We start from the raw sequence: 23,862 nt of genomic DNA, 5'->3' as shown, positions 1-23,862 counted from the left end.
ACTTGTTTGAGCCTTGTAGGGAAATTGTACTGCTACAGAATACCAAAGATATGCTATATAATTCCATCCTTCCAGCTTTGTGGCAACAGTCCGGGGGATTACCGATATTCTGGATTCATTTTCAGGTGTCCACATACGTCTGGCCTGATAGTGTACTGTATGTGGTTAAAATCTAGAAGTCTTTACAGGTGAGGAATTCATTGTCCTCCCAAAGCACCTTGGCCACCACATGTATAGTATGCATCAGTTGTAGACTCTGTGAAGTGCAAAATAAAACACATCACAGTTCTCGCTCAAACTCTCTCTTCAAAACATTCTGCCCTTTGTGACCTGCAGTAATCACCACCCTGAGAAGATCAATCTGAAACCAGGCCAGATTGCTTAGTACTTGTAGAGGCAGGTAGGCATCGATTTTTGAGTAGTTTTATGGGACCTGCAGTAATTTGCCACCTTCGCCCATTATTTTCCCTCTTAGATCAGACTAAGCATCAAACAAGGCTGGCTTGATTTAAGGTTTTTTTTTTTGCACAGCTAAGATGGCTTGCCTTGGTTTCAAATGAAATGTAACCATCATTCCTCCAAATTTATCACGACCAGATTTCTGTGACTTGAGTCCCCATTAAAGCTGGGGTCTCTGTTGTTTGAAAGCCAATGTTGACATTTGAATATTAACACGGGTCCTGCTTCTTGTCTTATCATTTGTCCGACGTCCTCATCAGGCCATTAATAAGCTCAGGGTAGAGTTTTCCTATGACTCGCTCACACACTACCGTTATGAGATGGCCTCATTAGACTCCTGTTCTGGCTTTTCAATGACATTTAAGCAGCCCATCTAATTGAAGAAGAGGATAAATAGCCAGAAGTGTGACAGAGTTCAGGCCTGTCTTGGGGTCAGAGCTCAGAATAAATAGATTAGAACCTGGAGACATGAAGACATGACACGAGAGGTATAAGCAATAATAAGTGACAGAATTACGAAGTTATATATTTACATTTACAGCATTTATCAGACACTCTTATCCAGAGTGACTTACTTTTTTTTTTTTTTTTTTTAGTTTATAAGCCTGAGCAATTGAGGGTTAAGGGCTTTGCTCGGGGCAACTTGGTGGACCTGGGATTCGAACCAATGACCTTTTGATCAGTAGTCGAACACCTTAACCACCGAGCTACCACATATATATCATTTATAGTACTATACAATGAGTGATCTAAATCTTTTGGATGCTTTTCCATCTTTTCACACCTCAACTTTTATTGTTTTTCTTTGTTCCTACAAGGCGCTTAAATTATTTCCTTGAAGGCTTTTAAGGTTTAACCGCTGCAATGCTTAGAAAATGTCCTCTACTTGAAGAGTGACTTAAGCACTATTCGGACGGGACTAGTTTTACAGGGGGTCGTTAGAGAAATTTTAGTTTCACAGACGTACTTTGTGATTTTAATCCCGTCCGAATCTGCCATGTCTGTCTTTTTCTCACACGACCTGTGTGAAAATTCCAGAGCAAATTACCTACTGTTTTTAAGCAAAATCGGCGCTCCTCTGAGAAATCTAATCCCGTCTGAATGCGAATGTCTGTGATTGCCGAAAATGTTTTTTCCAAAACGCGTTTTCTTGTCTGTTTTGGTCAACGTGAACTACCGTATTAACCCTAGTGCACCGGTATTCAAGTTTATTGATCGGTCATATGACCATACGCAATCCACACATCCTGGACATGTGGTCTTGTGTAACGCCCACATGTAAAACACAGACACTCCTACCTCCGTAATAAACACAGACATGTTAGTCCCGTCCGAATCCATACATGAAATGACAGACGTCGGCTGAAAAAAAATTCTAACTCAAACGTCGTTTGGAAAACTAGTCCCGTCCGAATAGTGCTTTAGTCATCATGAAATATGTCTGACCTTTATTCATTATAATGTATTATAATTGTTTCTTTTTTTTTTTTTTTTTTGCAAAACTACTCTTCATTTGATGCAAAGATAACATTGAAACCTGAAGTCCAACACACCTAAAGATCACACCCGACACCCGCCGTCCTCGTTTCTGTGACCCGCCTGAGCGAAAAAATAAATAATTCACCACTTCTGGAAAAATGCCTCGCCCGGACGTTGTTTTCCGTGTATTAAAGGCTAAATGTATTGAAGCTTAAAAAAAAAACAATTAAATGTGTTGCGTAGGTCATTTATAACAATTAAAATAATGTTATTGAAAGGGAATCGGAGATTAAAAATCCCTCCCCGTTTGTTTGATGGACACCTAAAATGTTTGAACAGTTCTGGGGAGAAAGTACATTTCAGTCTCTCAGAAAAAGAAACCATAATAAACCAGACGTGAGAACAGTAAACGACGCAGGCCAAAGCATGACATCTGTTTTAGCTTCGTCACGTGGACTAGGTGGGTGTGTATCGTGTTCACCGGCCTCCTCTAACAAGCCTGTGGTTTGAAGCACAGCTTACTTCAACCTACGCGATCCATCCATCTGTTTGCATTATGGTTGTTTCCATTTAATGGATGGATTTGAAGTCGCACCTGGTTTCTAGGTGACGGAATAGTTTTTGACATATTTAATGATTTATTGATCTATAGTCAACAAACGATCGATTTTCGGCCAACTTTAATATGTAAGAAAAATAAATTTTATGTGGCCTCGTAAACAAGTAAGACAGAGACAAGAGCTCAGAAGTAGGAGGTCAGGTCAAGATAAAGGAGAGGCGCTAAAGCTGTCTGAATTCTTGTCCTGGTAAAAATGGCTCCAAAGCTCAGATGATGAAGCACAAAGGGAGATTTTGTGTACTCTACCTCCCACGGACAGTCTGTTGGTGTCCTGGTGCAGGACGATGAAAGTGGCTCCCTTGGCATCTGAAGTAGCATGCTTACATTACCTTAGAGCAAACTCAAAAGGCTGGACCTTGTCCCGCAAACGCAAATTAGGATAAAATGTAGACTGTGCGTGAATGTTGTGTATGTACCCTGGTTAATACACACACCTTCAGCTCGTTTTGAACCTTGCGACTTTTTTACTAACTGCATGTTGTGCAGAGTAAATGCTTTTGAATATATCTGTACTGCTCAGGGGGCACGGTGGCTTAGTGGTTAGCACGTTCGCTTCACAGGTTTGGGGGTTCGATTCCCGCCTCCGTCTTGTGTGTGTGGAGTTTGCATGTACTCCCCGTGCCTGGGGGGTTTCCTCCGGGTACTCCGGTTTCCTCCCCTGGTCCAAATACATGCATGGTAGGTTGATTGGCATCTCTGGAAAATTGTCTGTAGTGTGTGATTGCGTGAGTGAATGAGTGTTGGGTTGGCACTCCGTCCAGGGTGTATCCTGCCTTGATGCCCGATGACACCTGAGATAGGCACAGGCTCCCCGTGACCCGAGGTAGTTCGGATAAGCGGTAGAAGATGAATGAATGAATATATCTGTACTGCTCAAACGGCACGATCCATCTCAGATGAGTTTCACACACTTCATGAACTTTCACCTGAAGCGATCCCGTTCGAAGCGTGACCGATCCCTACTGTAAATCCTGCTTTCTCCCAAAGATAAACGAGAGCCCGCCATCATATTGTGTTTTTTCTGTACGGTTTTGTACAGAATCAGAAAAAATGGAGATGAAATGAAGAGAAAGTAGAAAGAAATGCTTGCAGTGTCAGATCTTATCGAAGCAACATTATTATTATAATGCTTTATGTTTTAGCCTCGCTTAATCACCCACACATATATATATACACATACAGATGATAAACTGTATTCAGGGATCTGCTGCGCATGACAGAAGAGAAATAGATTTCCACGCAGGTTACCGTCGTCTGTTTCTCAGCTCTTCGCTACTTGTCCTGGAGGTTCTTGCGATGCAAGATTCATTACTGAGAATGTCAGACTGAGATGCTTGTAAATCTCAACGCCCCAAAATTAGTCCACGAAAAGCCCTGTGTTCAAGTTGTAAGAAAAGGAGGCTCTAGTACGGTTCCCCCTTTGAGCTGGTTGTGGGAAACATGTTGGCGGGTAGAAGGAGCAACACGTCTTCAGCGTACGTGGCATGCTGCGAGATAGTCCTGATGAATAGAAGACATGGAAGCTTTTGCATGGGAACTTCGACTACATGCAGTGTGTTTCATTTACACACGAGCATCCATTGTGGCCTGACCTAAATTCCTGTCATTCACCACGCCTTTACGATGTCCATCATGTTTTCACAATGTGCCTCTTGGACTTGAACATGTAGCTTTTTTTCTATTCTGTTCTTTTTTTTTTTTTTTTTTTTTTCCCTTTCCCCCTGACAGCCATAGAAAATCCAGAATAGATCAGAACACAATTTAAACGTCAGGATCAGTTTTCGTCTTGTTTATGACGAGCTACGTACTGTACAGCCCTGACATTTTTAATGAGACCAGTCTAGATCGCTCGATAAACGTGAACTCCCAGACAAACCACTTTGCGTCGTTGAGGTCGTTCTCATTTTGTCATTTGTGATCCTTCACGTCGGGTTGAACCGGCCTGAGCAATAATGGCTTGCAGGTGTGTGGTGGCCAAACAGAGTGATGCAATTGTAAGAGGAGACGCGAGGATATTGGCTTCACTCTTCCTTTCTTCTTCCCTGGAGAGAAATCTACTGAGAGGAAGAGGGAGGAAAAATAAAAACATTGAGAGGACAGAATGGAGCAGCGCTCTCTAGCGAGCTAGGTCATTTCAGCAGAGTTTACCTACATGACATTAGTTTGAGAGGCATTCGTAACGTCGGGGCAGCCGAGGCAACACCCACGACACTGATACACTAGAGCAGGAGCGTCGAACTCAAATTCACAGTGGGCCAAAATATAAAACTGACATAAAGTCACAGGCCAAACTAAATATTTATTGAAAAATGAACTGCAACTGATGTGTAATGTTCAACCTTTTTCATATTGAAACAAACTTTAGTTTTGCTTGAACACAGGATTTGGAACAACCAGAGCTTGATATTACAAACACATAAGAAATTAAATTTGAAATAAAAGACACATCAGTGGTGTTTATTTGTTATTTAAATAAATAAAATACATGACGCCTCTCACTGGATCATTTTAAGCTCCTTTTTGAAGTGGATCGTTTTCAAAACCAACAACAAAACAACCAAAAATAATCATTTCATTCGATGAAAATCCAACTTTTCATCTAGTGTCTTCTTATGTTAGATTCTTTCGTTACAGACACGTTAGCTCCGTTAGCACACAAGACAAACCGGTCTGTCCTTTATATTCGTGAACAGATAATCTGCCTCCCTCCTGTCTTGAAAGCTCCTATTGTCCATCTTTCGTTTGGCCATTTTTGTGCAGGGTGGAGTTAACTTGCCCGATGTGACTGTAGCATGGTTGTTAACGACTGTCAACAGAGAATGAGTGGCGCTTGCTGTTCGTGACTACGCGTCAATACAGTGGCAAGGCATTCTGGGATTTGTAGTATTAGCGGAGCATGCGGCTAGCCAGCTGTAATGCACATTCGATATGATCTCGCGGGCCAAATATAATTACAAATATAACTAGAACGTACATTTCCTGAAGAAAATGTGAATGGTGCTTGCACGTGGCAAGTTCCCCTCATCGTGCTGAGTGTTTTGATACATGACATGTCGATGTTGTGCTAACTTTTTGATTTCGCTTATTTTGGGAGCGGGGCTACACGTGACATCACGTGATGTCATCAAAATACACGTGAGGAAGTTCCCCTCATTGTTCTGAGTGTTTTGATATGTCACATGTCCAGGTTGTAAAAAGTTTTTGATTTTGCATATTTTGGGGGCGGGGCTGCGGCACAACCGGAAGGCCAGTCGGTACACCAATTAAAAAGTTTGTTCAGAGTATCACCCTAAAGGAGCTGGTCGAGTTTGGTGTAGATAGTTCTAAAGCTTGCCGAGTTATAAACCTCCAAACTTTATAATGGGAGTCTATGGGGGAAAAAAGGCAAATTTGAGACCCGGTACAGGAAGTATCGGTACTCGGATCGCTTATAAAAGTCATAGCACACCTCTCCTCAATGAGCCGGTCAATTTGACACGTCATTCATGGGTCTAGGACAAAAGCTGCAGGACAAGTTACGCGCCGAAGTTTTGTCCGGCACAATAGTAATAATGTTGCTTTGCAAGCACCATTAATTAGCATATTTATATTTGGTTATATCTCTAGTGCAGGGGTGTCAAACTCGGGTCCAAATTTGGCCCGCGGGCCTGAGTTTGACACCCCTGCACTAGAGATATAACCAAATATAAATATGCTAATCAGAATCATTGAATAATTGTTTTTCTATACAAATACATAAACCAATAGGAGGCCTTTCGCTTGTTTGTTTTTAAAGCTCCCCATTAAGGTTTAACAATTGGAATTCAGACTGCCACCTTATATTTTTCCCTTCTAAATGGTTTCCAGGGTCAAATCAGTAGGGTTCTGTTTTAGGCCACGCCCACTTCCGAGTTTAATTGGAATTTAGCCACAAACTAAGACAATACCAGTACAAGACACACAAATAAAGATAAGAGAGACCAGTGTGATCATCACTGGTGTCATAAACACACAGGTCCGATTCCGACGTCTTGCCTCCTTTATCAGGTGGAAGGTAACTAACCTCCATGGATTAAATAACCTTTCTCTTCGACTCGAGTTCCACAGAGAACAAACACAGGTTGAGCCCGAGCCTTGTGAGCCATGCGAGCCTTGTTAGCCATGTTCCACATTAATAAGAGTAATTAATGCTTTAAAATGAAACCCAGAACACAGAGTCTCTTAAGTAATTGTGAGTAAGAGTGCATTAGTATGCATCTCAGCTACCCAATGAAACGAGACTAATCAGGAACCCAGTAGGTCATCCTTTTAATCCCCTCCTGGGGGAGGAGGGGGAGCTACTTGCATCGGAAAGTGATTTGTTTTGATTGCATTGCTTTCGGAACGAGGTGGGCGACACCATGGCAGCGCGGTTCGTATTTACGCTGCTGCGGTTCGGATCTGTTTACAAATTCCTCCTCTCTTTCTGGCACCTAGTAAAAATAATAAATAAACTTCAGGTCTCCTTGTCTCGGGCATCTTTCCCAGAATGCATTGCACAGCCTCCTCATCAGCCAGCTAAACCCCTGGCAATAGCGATAAAGATCTACATTGTTTCAGGCTGTTCGGCTAGATGCTCAGTATAGACAAGAGAGCCGTGATTAGTGGGACATGTGTCCTTCCTTTAGGGTTTGGAGTCATCAGCCAATCAGATAAGATTGGGAGAGGGTCTGTCTGATTTCTAATAGCAGCAGCAGGACTCAGCCTGACTAGGTTTATGATTTATTACCCCGTTTCAGATGCCTTCTGTGGTTTGGTCCATGATATGATGGCTTACACGTATTCTGTCTTTGTTGTCTCTGCAGGTAAAGTCTTAAACACGGATCTGCGCCACTACCTTAGCCTGCAGTTCCAGAAAGGCTCATTGGACCACAAGCTCCAGCAAGTGATACGAGACAACCTGTACCTCCGTACCATCCCCTGTGAGTACACAAACACAACAGTCCATATCTATCCATCCCATACTGCCGTCCGTCCGTCCGTCTCCAAAATCCTGTTTTCCAGTAGAATTTTTTTGCATCTGGTAATGCGCTTTAACGTCTACTGTCCAGCTCCATCACCTTGACTTTTCCACCAATAACACAGCTTCAACTTTTAGGCTAATAACCCTATCAACACCGTCATGCACCACATCTTAAGTAACTGAAACCTGACAGTTTGAGAGTGTTAATTATTTTTCCTGCTGTTAAATCCCAGCGTAACACCACCATCAGAGCTAACTTTCCATCCATATACGGCATTAAACACATCAGAACGATTTCAATAGAACCGTCTTTAAAGTGTTTCAGGATGGAGTTTTCCTTTAAAGCCCAACCTCTCTGAAGCGGTTTTAACTCCCTTGTGTATAAAACGTTCCCCTTACGTCGCAGTACAGAAGCGTAAATCTTTGCAGCGTCTCTCGCATGCTGCTAGGCATCTTTAATCCGCTGCCTTGCTGCCTGTCCAAAAGCAGCTCCTGGGGAAGGAGATTGATGCCATTGCCTCTACACTTCACCTCCTTTTTTTTTTTTTTTTTTTTTTACTCTCGTTCACTCACTACTTTCTCTTTTTTCTTAGTACGTAAGTCTGTCTGGCTAAGACGTACTTCGTTTCATTTTTCATTCGCGGAACATTTCCGTTTTTGCCGTGGCTTCACGCTGCGAGAAGACAAATCTCTTTTTCCACTCGAGCTCCACATTAAAATCACTCCCAAATGACGAATATAGTCTGTAAGATTTTTCAATTTGTACGAATTTCTAATTTGCCATTTTGTTCTGTCTGTATTTAAAGCCATTCTTAAATAAGTGAGAAATTGCAAATCTGGATCCTGATTTTTGTTTGTCTTCGACCGGATAGAGACTATTGTGAAGAGCAATGTTCGAGTCTCTTCACACAAAGATCTCAATGGGATTGAGGTGTACTGGCTTTAACTAGACTAATCTAACACTTCCAGGTTCTCTACACTACAATGCAGCTTTTGCAGAATGCTTAGGGTACAGTAGGTCTCCTGTTGGATGGTGAACTTTTGCCCCAGGCTCAGAGTTTCTTGTAGACTGGAACATATTTTCTTCTAGGACTGCCTTGTATTTGACTCCATCCACCTTTGTCAAACCCCGACCAATTTCACAGCAGCAGCTCCATCACGTGATGCTACATACTGTATAGTCCAGTATGTATAAATGCAGTGTGTATGTGTGTGTATAGTCCAGTATGTATAAATGCAGTGTGTGTGTGTATAGTCCAGTATGTATAAATGCTGTGTGTGTGTATGTGTGTGTGTGTGTGTAGTCCAGTATGTATATATAATATATAAATATAATATACTCTATAATGTATATATTTATTGAGATCACGTCTGGTTTTAATCCACACAGAAGCACTTAATTGCTAATTATTTGCACTAGAACTAATTCAGTTACTTATGTTACAAACGAAAGCATCATCAAATTGATGATCTTTTCCTGAGAGATATTGGTACACATTATGATTCGTTCAATACCTTTAAAACAGTTGATCTTGTGCCTTTTGTATCGAGTCTGTTGTGATTTGGCATTGAGTGAGATGTTGTAGAGGCAGCATTGGTTATTCCTTGTCGGTGATTTTGGAGCTTTTATAAAGGTATTTGGTTTCCTTTGGCAAAGCCGGCACTGTTTTCAAATCTGGACTGACCTCTTCGCAATACACAGAGCCAGACATGCATACACACAGCAAGCAAGCGGGAAGATCTAGGGGGAAATCATTTACTTTATCTTAAATATTAACTAACGCTGATGTACGTGTTTATATATAAATGAAAAACCACCTGCTTCTTTTTTTCTCTACTGCTGAACCTTCAATGAAAGATGTCGGAAAAAAAATAAAGATTGGTTTATACATGATTCATTTTGCCCCTAAATGCTTCTTAAATGTGTCCTTTCCAGTTTTCCAGTAGGGGGATTTAGCCACAGATTATCCAGCAATACAGCTGAAATGAAAGCCCATTGTTTATCATTATGGAGAGAAAAACATTTGAATATTTTGCATTGTTTAAAGTCATCTATCTTTATATTCTCTTTATCTTATAAAATATTTTATACAAACAATCTCTGGTAATAACCATTTCTAGTCACAAACAACTTCTATACCTGCACACAAACGGTCGCTAATGTTAGCAGGCTAGCCAGTTGCTAACACTGCTACTGACTAGCTTGTTGCTAAAGCTACACACTTCTGTTCTCTGTTGATGTGTTTCAGCTTCAGATTGTTATATAAATGTGTGAAATTCACTGTAGTTGAACAGCACCAGTTGGGAAAAAAAAAAAAGACTGGTTCAATCCACCACAGCACAAGTCTACGTATAGATTAGTGTTCAGCTTCTTCTGACAGCGTCTGCTGAACTGAATTGAATTGTTACTTGCGCTCTGTATGAGCAGAATGCAGCTCCTCAATGCCACGTGCACGGCGCTTTATTCTGAATCAATCATAGATGACTCAGCTTTTCAATTCAACACGTCCTTCCATCTGACTCGCCGTTGCATCATAACACCAAGGTCCTGTCAGTTCTCTTACAAACTGTTGCTTGTGTGTGTTTGCAAGAAAGTCACTTTTAATGGCAGCGCTTCGGTAACCACTTCCTGCCCGAACGTTCTAGGAGTTGTGTAATAATTGTTAAGCTCGTAGTGTTTTAATTACAACAGAATGACCTAAAGATATATAAAGCATCAGGATGTACCTTTTTTTACGACGTAACGGAAAACAAAGGCTCGTATTAACACACACACGGTGTAGAAGGTGTGCTGCTGGACTTTTGATGGAGTTGCTGGATGCATGATAAAACGAGGTTCGTCTTTAGTAACAAGGGATGCAGCGGATTAATGCGTTCAAGTCAAGAAGGGAAGTTGTCATGAGGATGTCAGGTGCGTTCACGTCAGTCACTTCGCTCAGAGCAAGATGGAGGTGTACCTTCTCATAATTAGCTATTAAAGCAAACTTTTTTTTTTTTTTTTTTTAAATCTCCACTACTTCCACAAAATAGCATCATAACTGAATTCAGTCTGAGATGAGTAAACTTTATGAACCAATATAGCATTAAATACAGTGGTTGCATCCATTTGATCCTCAATTTTCTTTTTTTTTTTTTTTTTGTTTTATTTATCTTTTTAAACTGACATGCCTCAACTAGAAATTTCAGTTTAATAATAATAATAATAATAAAAAAAACTTATTAATATATTTGGAAGATTTTTTTCCACACGGGTGTTTTTTTTTTTTTTTGTTGTTTTTGTTTTTGCTTTTTTTTATGATTTGTGTTATTTCCTTCTTTCATTTCTTCTTCTTCTACTTTTGGCTTTTCCCGTTATGGGTGGCCACAGTGAATCATATGTGTTCACCTAACTCTATCCTCGGCAACTTCTACTCACGCGTATCGCCTTTTTTTCATACGTTAATCATTAACAAGACATTGGGGGGTTGTTAGATTTCTCAGATATCTCGATCTGTTCAGTCGAGACGGCGGCGGATCGTGAAGGCGTCGTTCGCTCGTCGTGAATCTTCCAGAACGACCTGAAGTGACCGCACTAACAACCTCTCACGAGGCCTCTCTTGTCCAAGCCTTCTCTAGTTCACTACTTCGCTCTCGCTCACCGCTCCATCATCACACCTCTGCAGCAGAAGTGTTACATGAAGTGTGTCCCCTCCCCTTGCAGACAGCAGGTCAGTGAAGTCATTAAAGTCTCAGGAAAAGAAGCGAGAAGACGGATCAGGTGCCTGACGCGTTCCCATTCGGCACATAATCCTGGCCGCTCCGGCCATCCTCGCGCTCGCTCTCCCAGAGGCATTAATATCCTTTATAGCATGACGGTAATCTCCCTCCGTCTCATCTATTGATAAAAAAGAAGGATGGCAGAAAGGTGGAAGCGGGGGGCTATGATGCCCAGGTGTTTAATCTTTGCCAATTGCTTTTCTTTTTTCTTTTTTTTTCTTCAGAAGGTTTAAGGTCCTCCCTTTTAAGCTTTTGCCTTAATCGGTGTAATGAGGTGTCTGTTAAACCCGGCACTCCTTTGATGCCACAAATGAAATGTTAGAACTCAAGGTTAAAAAATAATAGTCCCTTGTACAGTATACAAGAGCGCTGAATAACAACGTGTCGAAACCTTTGTCACGCAAGCCTCCGGGGCTGCATCACATCCCAAGGTTTGCGTCTCCTCCATCGCCCAGACGGATCCTTCACGTCTCAAAAGGTTTTTCGCTACGGCCAGTTTAAGATGAGAAATAAAATGCTTTACTGAAGACCTTTCTTTTTGGCGCACACTGACATACTGATCCCTGGGAAAGCAGGTCTAATGAAATGACATCAGGAGTTGCACCAGGATCAGTAGAGACTGAAGAGACTTTCTATACTCCCATGCAAAGGTTTTTGTCATTCAGTAGAAATTCTTCCCAATTCAGAAGGCGCTCCGAACACCGCTCGACTCCTCTTCCGTTTACGAGCACTGTTTAAAGTAATACGAACCGTGTGAATGCAAACGGTGGCGTTTAGGCTCAACGCCAGCTGTCCCACCCATCACTTACACCGAGAGTCTGATATCAAGCACCAGGCGCTGATGAATGAAGGACGCCTCAGCCACAATGAATTAAACAAATGAGTCAGCGGGCAGTGTGAAGGAAATGAATGAGTCACGGGCAATGTGAATTAAAACCCTTGGCATGCACAATAATTAAAGATTACAGCTCCGCTCCGTTTGACGTTAAATGTTTTTGAAGGAATTTTACTGGACGCGCCTTAACGCCTGTACGTTCATGCTACCGAGTGACGAGGCGTCGTGTCGCTTGGAGATTCTCGAAGGCGTGCACTGCCTCGTGATTATTGTTACCGACTATAAACCGTTGTAGAAATTTATATTTATATTATTTACTGTCCAGTGTCCCGCAAAAATGAGGATGAGGTTCCCTTCTGTGTCTGGTTTCTTCATCAAATAAATTGGATTTTTATTATTATTATTATTATCTAGTGCATGAGTTTTTGGCTTACATTTTATACAACTGTATATAATATAGGGGGGCACGGTGGCTTAGTGGTTAGCACATTCGCCTCACACCTCCAGGGTTGGGGGTTCGATTCCCGCCTCCGCCTTGTGTGTGTGGAGTTTGCATGTTCTCCCCGTGCCTCGGGGGTTTCCTCTGGGTACTCCGGTTTCCTCCCCCGGTCCAAAGACATGCATGGTAGGTTGATTGGCATCTCTGGAAAAATTGTCCGTAGTGTGTGTGTGTGTGAGTGAATGAGTGTGTGTGTGCCCTGCGATGGGTTGGCACTCCGTCCAGGGTGTATCCTGCCTTGATGCCCGATGACGCCTGAGATAGGCACAGGCTCCCCGTGACCCGAGGTAGTTCGGATAAGCGGTAGAAAATGAATGAATGAATGTATATAATATAAATATAAACAGGGGAATTTTCCAGTCGCCATACAATACATGGGCTAATTTAAACCATATTAATAAGATGTCTTGTCCACCGGAGTGTTAGCGGATTTAATCATTCTTTAGTCTTTTAATGCGTACTAATAAATACCATCGTAAACATAGTCTGCAGTTGAAAAATGACATGCGCACGATGCTTTAGGCTTCATGACTGATTCGCTAGACAGAAAAGCCTCTGTCGATGAAATCACGAGTCTCAGTCACCAGTGCAGGGACGACGAGCGTGTTCGTGTCAGCCAGGCCGAACGTGTCGTGAAATACACCCCGTCCTTCAGGATGACCTGTAGGCTTTTGACTCCAAAAGAAGACAAATAACGAAATAAATGAAACGATTTCTTTCGCTAGTCCACAATATCTATTCAAAACCCTTGCCTCGGTTTCTAGTCGAGAAGAAACACCTTTAAGCCACGCTGAGGAATCCTTTCTATAATCTAATGAAGCTGAGCTCAGAAAACCAACATGTCTGAGTTTTCTCTGTGTGTACGGTACATTAATGTGACCTTTGGACTTGCATACACAAGTGTGTTTGAATAGCTATTTAAGTGTGTGTGTGTGGGGGGGGGGGGGGGGGGGGCTTGGTCAGGCTTTCACGTGACAACATTAACACGATCGGTGTTCGTTCATTCATCATTGTGTGTGTGTGTGTTCCGAATCAAATCAAACGTCACACCTGAGCTGAGACTCGAACCTGCAACGCTGGAACTTTAAACAGACACGTTACCTCTGCACTACTGTACCAGGTGTTATATTATATTATTATTATTTATATTTTCATATTCGTGTATCTCTTAACAAAACTTTTTTTATTTTTTTTTATTTCCCCTCACGTTGCTCACATTTTTTTCCTGTTTTAATCATTAAACAAGCAAAAATCACTTCATAGCAGAGCAGGAATTTGGACGTGTTTAACCATTAACAAGCGCGTTAAGATGAGATTGTAGCAGAAACCTGGGAAAACAGCGAGGAAGGACAAAACAGTCCCGTAACACTGTTTATTCAGTACCCTTTCAAATCCTAATCGTATTTAATGTTTAAATATCGTTGTTTTCTGAATTGGAAGACCTTGCAAAAGCATTCACCCCTTCAACATTTTCTCACGCTACCTACAGTAGAAACAACTTATTTAAGCGTCGTTAACGTTTAAGGTTTGAATGTGAAAGTGTTTTTTTTATTGTCATACCGAGGTCAAGAGCCTCCTGGGATATTTATCTCTTATCAGCTTTGCACATGTGCAGCCTTGCTCTAGGATCTAGTTATCAGTTAAATAGTGTTGCTTTGTTTTAAACAACACTGACATCTGGGGGAAGAGGAACTCGGGGGGGGGGGATATCTGTAGATCTGCAGATACAGATGCAGATCTGTATCCAGAGATTTGGGACATGATGCAGGCTGTAAACTCAGCAGGAAAGATGAAGGGGTTTCATCTTGTGTAGCTTTTATATCTTGCAAAAATAAATAAGCCAAGACACTTTTTTTGAAAGTTGATTAAAGTTCAGTTTTCGAGTTGTTCTCTGCTCAGTGGGCTGCATGTTTTTACACTTTTAGTTAAAAGTAACCCAAACTAACAGCATTCAGAAGACCGAACACTCTATCTGACCTTTTGTCCTGTGTCCGGCAGGTACAACGAGACAGCCTCGAGAGGGGGAGGTTCCCGGTGTGGACTATAACTTCATCAGCGTGGAGGAGTTCCGTGTTCTGGAGGAAAGCGGGCTGCTGCTGGAGAGTGGAACCTACGATGGTGCGTAAGAGTGTGTGGGAACGCAGCAGGGCCAAAGTTCAGTGATGTGGGCCGAGTTGCTGCCTGCTGAACACCAACGCTTGCACAACTCGGCCCGTCTTCTGTGCATCCCGAGATCTCGACCTCGCCGTCGTGAATCCTGTGTCCTAATAACTCCTAGCAGTAACCAAAGACTGTTTGCATGTTTGTTTGTTTTTACTGTTTTCTTCTTAACCTCTGTCTAGTCTGTCATGAAAGGGGTGTGTGTGTGTATGTATGTATGTATGTATGTGTGTGTGTGTGTGTGTATGTGTGTGTGTATATATATATATATATATATATATATATATATATATATATATATATATATATATATATATATATATATATATATATATATATATATGCAGCGGCAAACACAACAACAATGGCGGATGTTGCTTTACTCTTAATGCTCATGGCTTTGTGAACCTACATTAGCATCCAAACGCGGCGAAGCCGACGTGTACGTGCAGCTCCATGTAATCTGTATAAACGGAGGTTGTAATCATGAAAGTACATAACGTTATTTTATCATTAACACAGGAAAAAAGTTAGCCTTAGCATGTAGCTACTTACTATCATATATGCTGATAATTGATGATATTGCAGTAAAGTAAAAGTGTATTAAACATTAGTATACTTAAGTTACATTAACAAAAGCGCTAACAGTAGCCCCGCCCACAGCCCCTGACACAAGCGGTTCTTAAGTCCAGACCAGCAACGTTTTGGTGCTACTTAAGAACCACTTTTCCTGGTTCACAGCCGGTGCTTTGGCGGTCGAAAAAAAAAGAACTGGTTCTAAATTAGGCTCCGAACCTGCACTCAAACTGGACACGAAGCCTGTGTTCCCTTACTGGACATATTTTCTCATCTAGGAAAAGATTGCACACAACATGAGCTAACTTCATCTACAACAGCGTGTTATCGTTGTTGTATCTTTTAATCTGATGTTCTAGATTTAGTTTGTTTGAGTCTTATGGCTGTGAAGTATTTAATGATTGTAACAAAAATCCTCTAGTTAGGGATGTTTACTGTGTGTGTGTGAGTCATCGGCATCCCAATGCGTCCTTAACAGAGCCCCAAGTCGTGTACAGGAAGCTGATTGAAAAGCACCCTAGGTTAAAATACTGCGCAGGTTTCACAATCCCTAGTCAAATCGTACCTACGCTGATCTCGTGATTTAGCGTTGTGATCTCCCACGGTGAGCTTCTGCGTCACTGGTCACGGTGAGTAAAGCAGCGCTTCTGTGGAGGACCATTGTTTCTCCTCAGCTGGCTCATGTTGATAGGATTAATAATCTCCTCTTGAGTCATGGGAGGTTTTGTTCTGTACAGGAAGCGTAGTATAAAGTCCTGTAAGAAAACTCAACCAGGTCGACAGCGAAGTCACAGGGCCTGCTTTCAGACAGGATCCGTCCATCTCCGTGACTGATGCGTGTTGCTTTTCAGTCTCTCGGTGTCCCGGGCCGAAGGGTCATTTCACAGCAGCTAATTCTGGTCAATGATACCTTGTCTTTCCCTTGATGTCTGGTGTAAAAGTCAGCGCATGTAAATTAGTTTGGGCTGCTGTCATTCTGTCTTCTGTGTTTTCTGCTTGAAAGCTTCTTTTCAGCTTGAATTACTGGAGCGCTAATTCCGATGTCTGTCGAGTTTCCAGAGGACGTCTGGAGAAATGATCAGCGTTCCTGGACAAACTTAAAGAATTTTGACTTCAGCATTTAAAAAACACTTAAAAAAAAAAAAAAAAAAAAAACGGGGGCGTGTTTACTTATCTCTCCTGCTCGTTTTCTAGAAGGTGAAATACGGCAAAATCTTTCCAGATCCGCTTTAATACACCAGCACTAATCCCACCTCACCACGTAGTCCAGTCCACTCATTACTGTAAGGATTATTTGATGGCACAGGAGCGTTTCATGTGTGTTATGAGTCCACAGACATTAGGATGGAACCCCACAGACATTAGGATGGAACCCCACTGACTCGTGCTCTCTCAGACTCGGGTCTACTTCAGGAGAAGGCCTGTGCTTACTCAATATTACATCAGAGTTGTGGACAGGAGCTCATATGGATGGATGTCCTCAATTGTACTGGAACGCTTTCATTCCCCAGTGACTAGAGCCTGTGCTGTGGGGAAACATCAAGACCAGTGGATGATTTGTGCAGGAGCAGGACACAGAAATGTCTTGCATGCTTGCTTTCTTTCTTTCCTAGCTTTTCCTTCCTAGATTTTCCTTCCGTCCTTCCTTCCCTTCCTTCCTTCCTTCCTTTCCTTCTTTCCTTTCCTTCTTTCCTTTCATCCCTTCCTTCCTTACTTCCTTCCTTTCCTCCCCTCCCTCCCTTCCTTCTTTCCTTCCTTTTTTCCGTCCTTCCTTCCCTTACTTCCTTCCTTTCCTCCCCTCCCTTCCTTCCTTCCTTCCTTCCTTCCTTTCTTCCTTCTTCCTTCCGTCCTTCCTTTTTTCCGTCCTTCCTTCCTTCCTTCCCTCCTTCCTACCTTCCTTTTTTCCATCCTTCCTTCCTTACTTTTTTCCTTCCTTCCTTCCTTCCTTCCTTCTTCCCTCCCTCCCTTCCTTCCTTTTTTCCGTCCTTCCTTTCCTCCCCTCCCTTCCTTCCTTTTTTCCTTTCTTCCTTCCTTTCCTTCCCTTCCCTCCCTCCCTTTCTTTCCATCCTTCCTTCCTTCCTTCCCTTCCTTCCTTTTTTTCCTTACTTCCTTCCGTTCCTTCCTTCCATCCATCCTTCCTTCCTTCCTTCCTTCCTTCCCTTCCTCCCTTTCCCCCTTTCGTTACAGCAGAGACAGGACCTACGTTGAGCGTTTGACCTCCTTTACCTTGACTTTTCCATGAGTATTAACAGATTTCAGCATCTGCGCATTACAGCGGAATATCAAAACACTGCGCTGTCTGCCAAGGCAGCTATTTAATCCGTGCCGCACTCTCAGTCTCTGTTTTGTACTGCCGTTCTATTCACCGCATGAAAACAAGTGTCAAGGCATTGCAGGGGGAAAAAAGCAATGAAGCAAGATGAAGTGTATCGTGCTTTTAAATCATCAGAGGAACTGCTCAATCAGAGAGAAATGAACTCTCTGTTTTGGTTCGGTTTCAGACGCCACATAATGAAGTGAATCAAAAGGCAAAAAAATAAAAAAAATCACCTTCACGTTTAATTCACTTTCTGGAGTCGATTCCGAGTCGAATCGTTTTCTCTTTAAATCGAACCACTCCTACCTACAAGATTCTCATTCGGAGCGAAATCAGCGTTTTTATTTGGTTTGTTTTCAAATCAAACAGCAACAAATAAATAAATAAATAGCCTGATCGTGAAGAATACGAAGTTAGACATCCAGTGCATTAAAGAACCTGCGCAACGGAGCATTCGATTCATATTCAAACCCTGTATTATGTGCAAGTGCCCTAAAACGGTGACATTTAGTCTCTGGAATAAGGTTATTTTCTGGCCCTCTTGCTGCGTCTTCATAAGGTGCTGTAATAGCCGCTGCTATCTCTCAGTGGGAACTCTTTCACATTATTGTGTGCTTCTCAGCGAGGGGGAAAGGTTACAGCTGACTCACACACACTGCTCTCACACTCTGACCCTGGAGAATTTTTATTCATATTCTAGTGTAGAGAGTTTATTCACCGGCCGCTCTGTTTACCATATAAAGTAGCTTGCACGCGTGTTCCGACTCCTGCCAGAATTAGTCATAGTCCTTGTTAAAGAGCTGCGTTATTTACAGTTCATTAGAATTCGAAGTCCGTTCATTCACAAAGCTGAAAGAGAGAAATACAAACAAACAAGGTGTTGTACAAAACCTTTTTCTGCGTAGTGATTCCGTAGAGGTCACGGTTTATCCGCTTCTCTTCCTGACTCTTGCATGTTTACGTATGCTGGGTTTGCTGTACTGAAATAATGAACGGTACTTGACTATATGATTGGATACGCTGACAGATACAGCATGGGAATGTAACTTGGAAAGTGAGGTTGGTTTTGTTTGTTGTTGTGGTTTTTTTTTTTTTCCCCCCGCAGCTCTATACTGATTTTTTTTTTCTTTTTTTTCCAGAGCTTCGTGTTAGCTGTCCCAAAATAAATATGGAAATGTTTTTTTTTTCTTTACTGCTAGAACACCAGAAATCCTGACTGGGTCTGTTATAAAATATATGACTACATCTGCAACTGATCCATAAAATCGGATAATAGTAATGGGAAAAAAAACATAAAAATCATGAATATTTAGTATATACATAGTACAAATATACACACACACACACACACACATATATATATACACACACATATATATATATATATATATATATATATATATATATATATATATATATATATATATAATGTAGTAATTTTTTATATTTATTATAATATATATATATATATATATATATATATATATATATATATATATATATATATATATATATATATATATATATTATTGATCATGCATCAAGTTGCAAAGCTATTACCCTTTTGTGATTTTTGTGACCAAAGTTTCTTGTTTTTTGTTTGTTCGTTTGTTTGTTTGTTTGTTTTGCTGCAGCTATTTTCAGGCTTTTTTCCACATACAGTATGTAATGAATCTGTACTCAGGTCTTTGGCTGATCACGTGTAAGTACAGATGTCACAAATTGTTTAAAATCTGCTGGTTTTTTGTTTGTTCGTTTTTTTTTTTTGTTTGTTTTTTGTTTTTTGTTTTTTGTTTTTTTTTTTAAAACTAGTATTATCGCTTGGCCTTTTTCCAGTATTTTCCAGTGGTTTTTTTTTTTTTTTTTTACCTGACTGTATCTGCATGATTTTATACCCTGCACAAATGTACAATTGTGCCTCTCCTATTAAGTCATCTAGTGTCGAGAGTCAAATCCGAGTTGATTCCTTGAGTCTCGGCCCCAAAGCCTTGGAGTCAAATAAAAAATCGGTTCTCGCCACGAAAATCACAGCAAGGAAAATGATTTTCAGACCCGAGATGTTTGGGTTAGTAAGGAGAAAATTAAATGATTACTGCTGAAGCTCTGTCCATTTCCATAAAAACACGACCGATTTAAAAAAAAAAAATGACAAAAATTTCCCAGCCTCCTGCCGAGTCCCTGCTGATGAGTGGCATTACAGAGCGGAGACGTCCTCTCTTCCTCCTCCCTCCAGAATTCTTCTCCCATACTCGTCTCTTCCCATCGTGTCTCTTTTCATCCCTCTGTTTTTCCCTCTTCCCTCCTCTCCTCATGCTCCTGAATGACTAATGGCATGTTTATGAGCGATTCGTCACGGCGTAGCCTGACACGGCTAGGCTGATAACGCACGTCTCCACGATGAAGACGTGACCATCTGAAGCCACATGCTTCCTCACATCTCCGTTCGACGGTGATGGATGGACACGTACGAGGCTGTGGCGGAAGAGAGCGATGGTTTGGACATTTCTAGGGAAATGGAGCAGGCCTGGAAGTTGGGACTGGAAGAAAGATGGTGTTAATATATCATGTTGTGTAGCCGCTCTCTAGAGGTTTGCTTTGATTGCTTACTGTATATGAGCTGCAACTGTAATGTTTGCTAATTTTTAAAAGCGGGCAAACTTTATTTCTTTTGGCCAAGCTTAACTCGAGAAGAATGCTGTTGACTAGTCTTTCAAAAAAGTGCTGATCCATAGAGTAGGTGGATCAGCGCCGTCAGCGATGTGTCCTCAATAAGTCATACATCTGGATGATGTAACACACAATGAACTAAACATTCCTTTATAATAGCAGCGGCGCAGCAACATGTCGGATAGCGCGAAGGAAATCGAAGGTTAACACACAAATGTTGGGATGGTCCAGTAAACAGTACTGTACATGAGAAGGAATTGGTTCGGTACGTTATGTTTATTTGTCAAAGATATATAATGGCTGTAATCAGCTGTCAAGGCTACGGCTACATACAAGTATACATAACATGTACATGTGGAGAGAAAAAGAAAGTTAGCCAAGCTGCTCAGCTGTTAGCTATAGACTGGGTTTTTGCCCAGAAAAGTAACTCCCTGAGTGAGAATACATCAGAAAGAAACTTTGACAATGAATATGACGGTCAGATTATGAATGGCACGTAGTGGGATTATTATTTATGGCAGATTGTTGGATTATTGATGGTGGATGCTCTTGATATTAATGGCGGTTTGGGGATTTTGATGGCAGTTGGTGGGATTTTTGACCATGAATGTTGAGATTACTGATGGTGAGATTATGGACTGTGAATGGTGGGATTATTAATGGTGAGATTGTAGACTGAATGGTGGGATTATTGATAATGAGATTGTAGCCTGTGAATGATGGCATAATTTATGGTGAGTTTGTGGGATTATTGACTGAGAGATTATTGATGGTGACAGTGGATGATGAGATTACTGACTGAGATTACTGATGTCTGATAGTGAGATTATTGGCAGTGGTTGGTGGGATTATTAAAGGTGAGGCTATTGACAGTGAGATTGGTGATGGTGGATGGCGGGATTACTGATGGTGAGATTACTGATGGCAAATGGCTGGATTATTGACGGTGAGATTATTGATGGCAGATGGTGAGATTATTGATGGTGGATGGTGGGATTAACTGTGAGATTATTGATGGTTAAAGGTGGGATTATTGATGGCAGATGGTATGATTACTGACAGCTGATTGGAGGATTATTGATGCAGAATTGAGGGATTATTGATGTCTGATAGTGATATTAATCATTATACAGAAAAAAGTGACATACAATGCCGAGTGGCTGAAAGAAGGCTCAGGCTGGGGATACTGTAAATAAGTATCCTAGGAATAGTGCAAGATGGTCGTTATGATTATAGCAGCAGTTCTTCGCCAAAAGTGTCCAGGTGTCATTTATCCGCTTAGGAACGGATGAGACTTGGGCCTAGACTGTTGGGAATGTGGACGAATCAGGTTTGCATCCCTGCACAAACAAAGCCAGTCGTAGATTCCATACTTCCATCATATAGATAAGATACGGAAGTGTAACACGAAGATAATTCACTACTGCTGATGACTCATTCAATCACAGACCGAAGCTCTGTGCTCAGATCCCCAGCTAAGAAAAAAGCGCAAACATTAATTAATAGGTCTAAACCGACAAATCCCCTTTTGACATCTCCTGATGATATTACCATCCCAGCATTGAATAAATCGCTAAAGCAGTAACGGGTGTGATTAGCACAAATCTGGAGCGTCAATTAGGAAAATATTCAAGTCAGTTTTTCAAGATGACGACTAAAAACACACCATGTTCGAGTCTGACGGCAAGTCTTATGTAGACTGTGCAACCAAACAATGGAATGAGTCAGCAGAATTAACATTTAAATGTGCGCTCTTAGCCGCCGAAGCAGCTCTTAAAGCCATGTGGTGACAAAAAATCCACCGTCACACTTTCGTACTCTAAAATGTGCCGTGCTCCGTCTCGTGTGATAACGCCGCTGTGTAATTTAATAACACGTCTCCTGATGCAACGTAGCGCAGGAACGTGCCAGCCCAGGTAATGTCAAGAGCACAACAGAGACCTCCTAATGCAACGGAGAGCAAAACATATCCGTATTCAGCTTCTCTTAAGGCACGCTTGCACTCCCTGCCGCCGTGTCACCATGTACCCAGAATGCTCAAGGTTCAAGTGTTTCCCCAAGCAGAGTGGACTGTAGGAGCCTCCCACATGCTGCTGTAAATACAGGCGATAAGAAAGCGTGGAGCTCTGGCTTGGCTCCAAGCAAGCAGTAGTGACAGGCATTATAAACCCTCCCACACACACATACTGTACATGCATAACATACACACAACACTTACAGACACTGAAATTTTGGTCACTGAAAAGTTTTGGCGCAAAAAAAAAAAAAAAAAACAGCAGCAAAGAAAAGTTTAAATAAAAAAAAAAAAATGAAACCGTGTGGAGTGAAAATGAAATATTTAATGGTAATTAAGCTTAGAAAGTGATTATTACTATTATTACTATTATTATTTCTTTTTTTGCATTGCATGATGGGGCAAATGGGGCAGTAGTGGCTCAACTGGTTAAGGCTCTGGGTTGTTGATCGGAGGATCGGGGTTCAAGGCCCAGCACAGCCAAGCTGCCACCACTGTTGGGCCCTTGAGCAAGGCCCTCAACCCTCCCTGCTCCAGGGGCGCTGTATCATAGCTGCCCCTGCACTCTGACCCCAACCTCCTCAGTTGGGGTATGTGAAGAAAAGAATTCCACTGTGCTGTAATGTATATGTGTATATCTGTATATACACGTTGTATATTCACATCAGTAGATTACTGAGTCCCGAATCTGGGTTCATTTCATTTTCATTGGGTTTGCAGCGATACCAAACACTTACGGTGCTGTCAATGTGAATTACGTTCATGTCTCGGCTTGTAAAAAACGAGCGTACGGCACAATCACGAGGCACACTATCTGTTCTCCTTTTCAGGTAATTATTACGGCACCCCCAAACCTCCGGCCGAGCCCAGCCCTGTGCAGCCCGACCTGGTGGACCAGGTGCTGTTTGACGAGGAGTTTGAAACCGAGGTGCAGCGCAAACGGACCACGTCGGTCAGCAAGATGGAGAGGAAGGACAGCGCGGCGCCTGAGGAAGAGGACGACGAGGATAGGCCAGCGCTTGTGAACGGTCTTACAGGTGAGATGCTGTTGTTGATCTCTGTCCAGTGTTTGGATGTCAGGCTTGTTTCAGATTGGGATCAGGAGCAGAACTGTAGCTCGTTCACCTGAAGGTCTGACATTCTTCGAGTCACCGTCGCCTCGGCTTTGATCTCTGACGTGAACACGTAAACATATCTATCTCTTGATCTGTATCTGCTTGACTTTATGCTTGTACATGATTGTCTGATTGCATCAGTCCTAATAAAGTGGACAGATTGTCCAGGCCACTACATTCAGGCAGCTTGGCGTGAATATACAGCTCTCAGAACACGTAATCTGTCATACTGGGTGAAAAAGAATTGTTTAGCGGCCTTGTAAACGGATAAACCGAGCTACATCAATCGCGTGAAGATAACAAACTTCACTTCCTCGCACGCTTATCTGCGTACGTCCACCTCCTCTTCTCGCTGCAGACTCACTTATCTGTATTTAACGGACAA

The 23,862-nt window shown here is 41.8% G+C and overlaps 1 protein-coding gene across 4 annotated transcripts in view; it reads left to right on the top strand.

The window, feature by feature from the left end:
- The window catches only part of magi3a (membrane associated guanylate kinase, WW and PDZ domain containing 3a), a 139,534-nt gene that overhangs the window by 71,823 nt on the left and 43,849 nt on the right, over positions 1-23,862 (top strand). For all 4 annotated transcript variants that reach the window (XM_060895027.1, XM_060895028.1, XM_060895026.1 and 1 more), the window contains exons 2-4: positions 7,381-7,497; positions 14,627-14,746; positions 23,193-23,399. In XM_060895027.1, coding sequence (XP_060751010.1) covers positions 7,381-7,497; positions 14,627-14,746; positions 23,193-23,399 — 444 coding nt within the window. The remainder of the gene's footprint in view (positions 1-7,380; positions 7,498-14,626; positions 14,747-23,192; positions 23,400-23,862) is intronic.

Source organism: Tachysurus vachellii, chromosome 19, assembly GCF_030014155.1.
Source record: "Tachysurus vachellii isolate PV-2020 chromosome 19, HZAU_Pvac_v1, whole genome shotgun sequence".
In the NCBI taxonomy this organism is placed as follows: Eukaryota; Metazoa; Chordata; class Actinopteri; order Siluriformes; family Bagridae; genus Tachysurus; species Tachysurus vachellii.
Note: the sequence above shows the minus strand (reverse complement) of the source record. Positions and strands in the feature narration are given on the sequence as shown.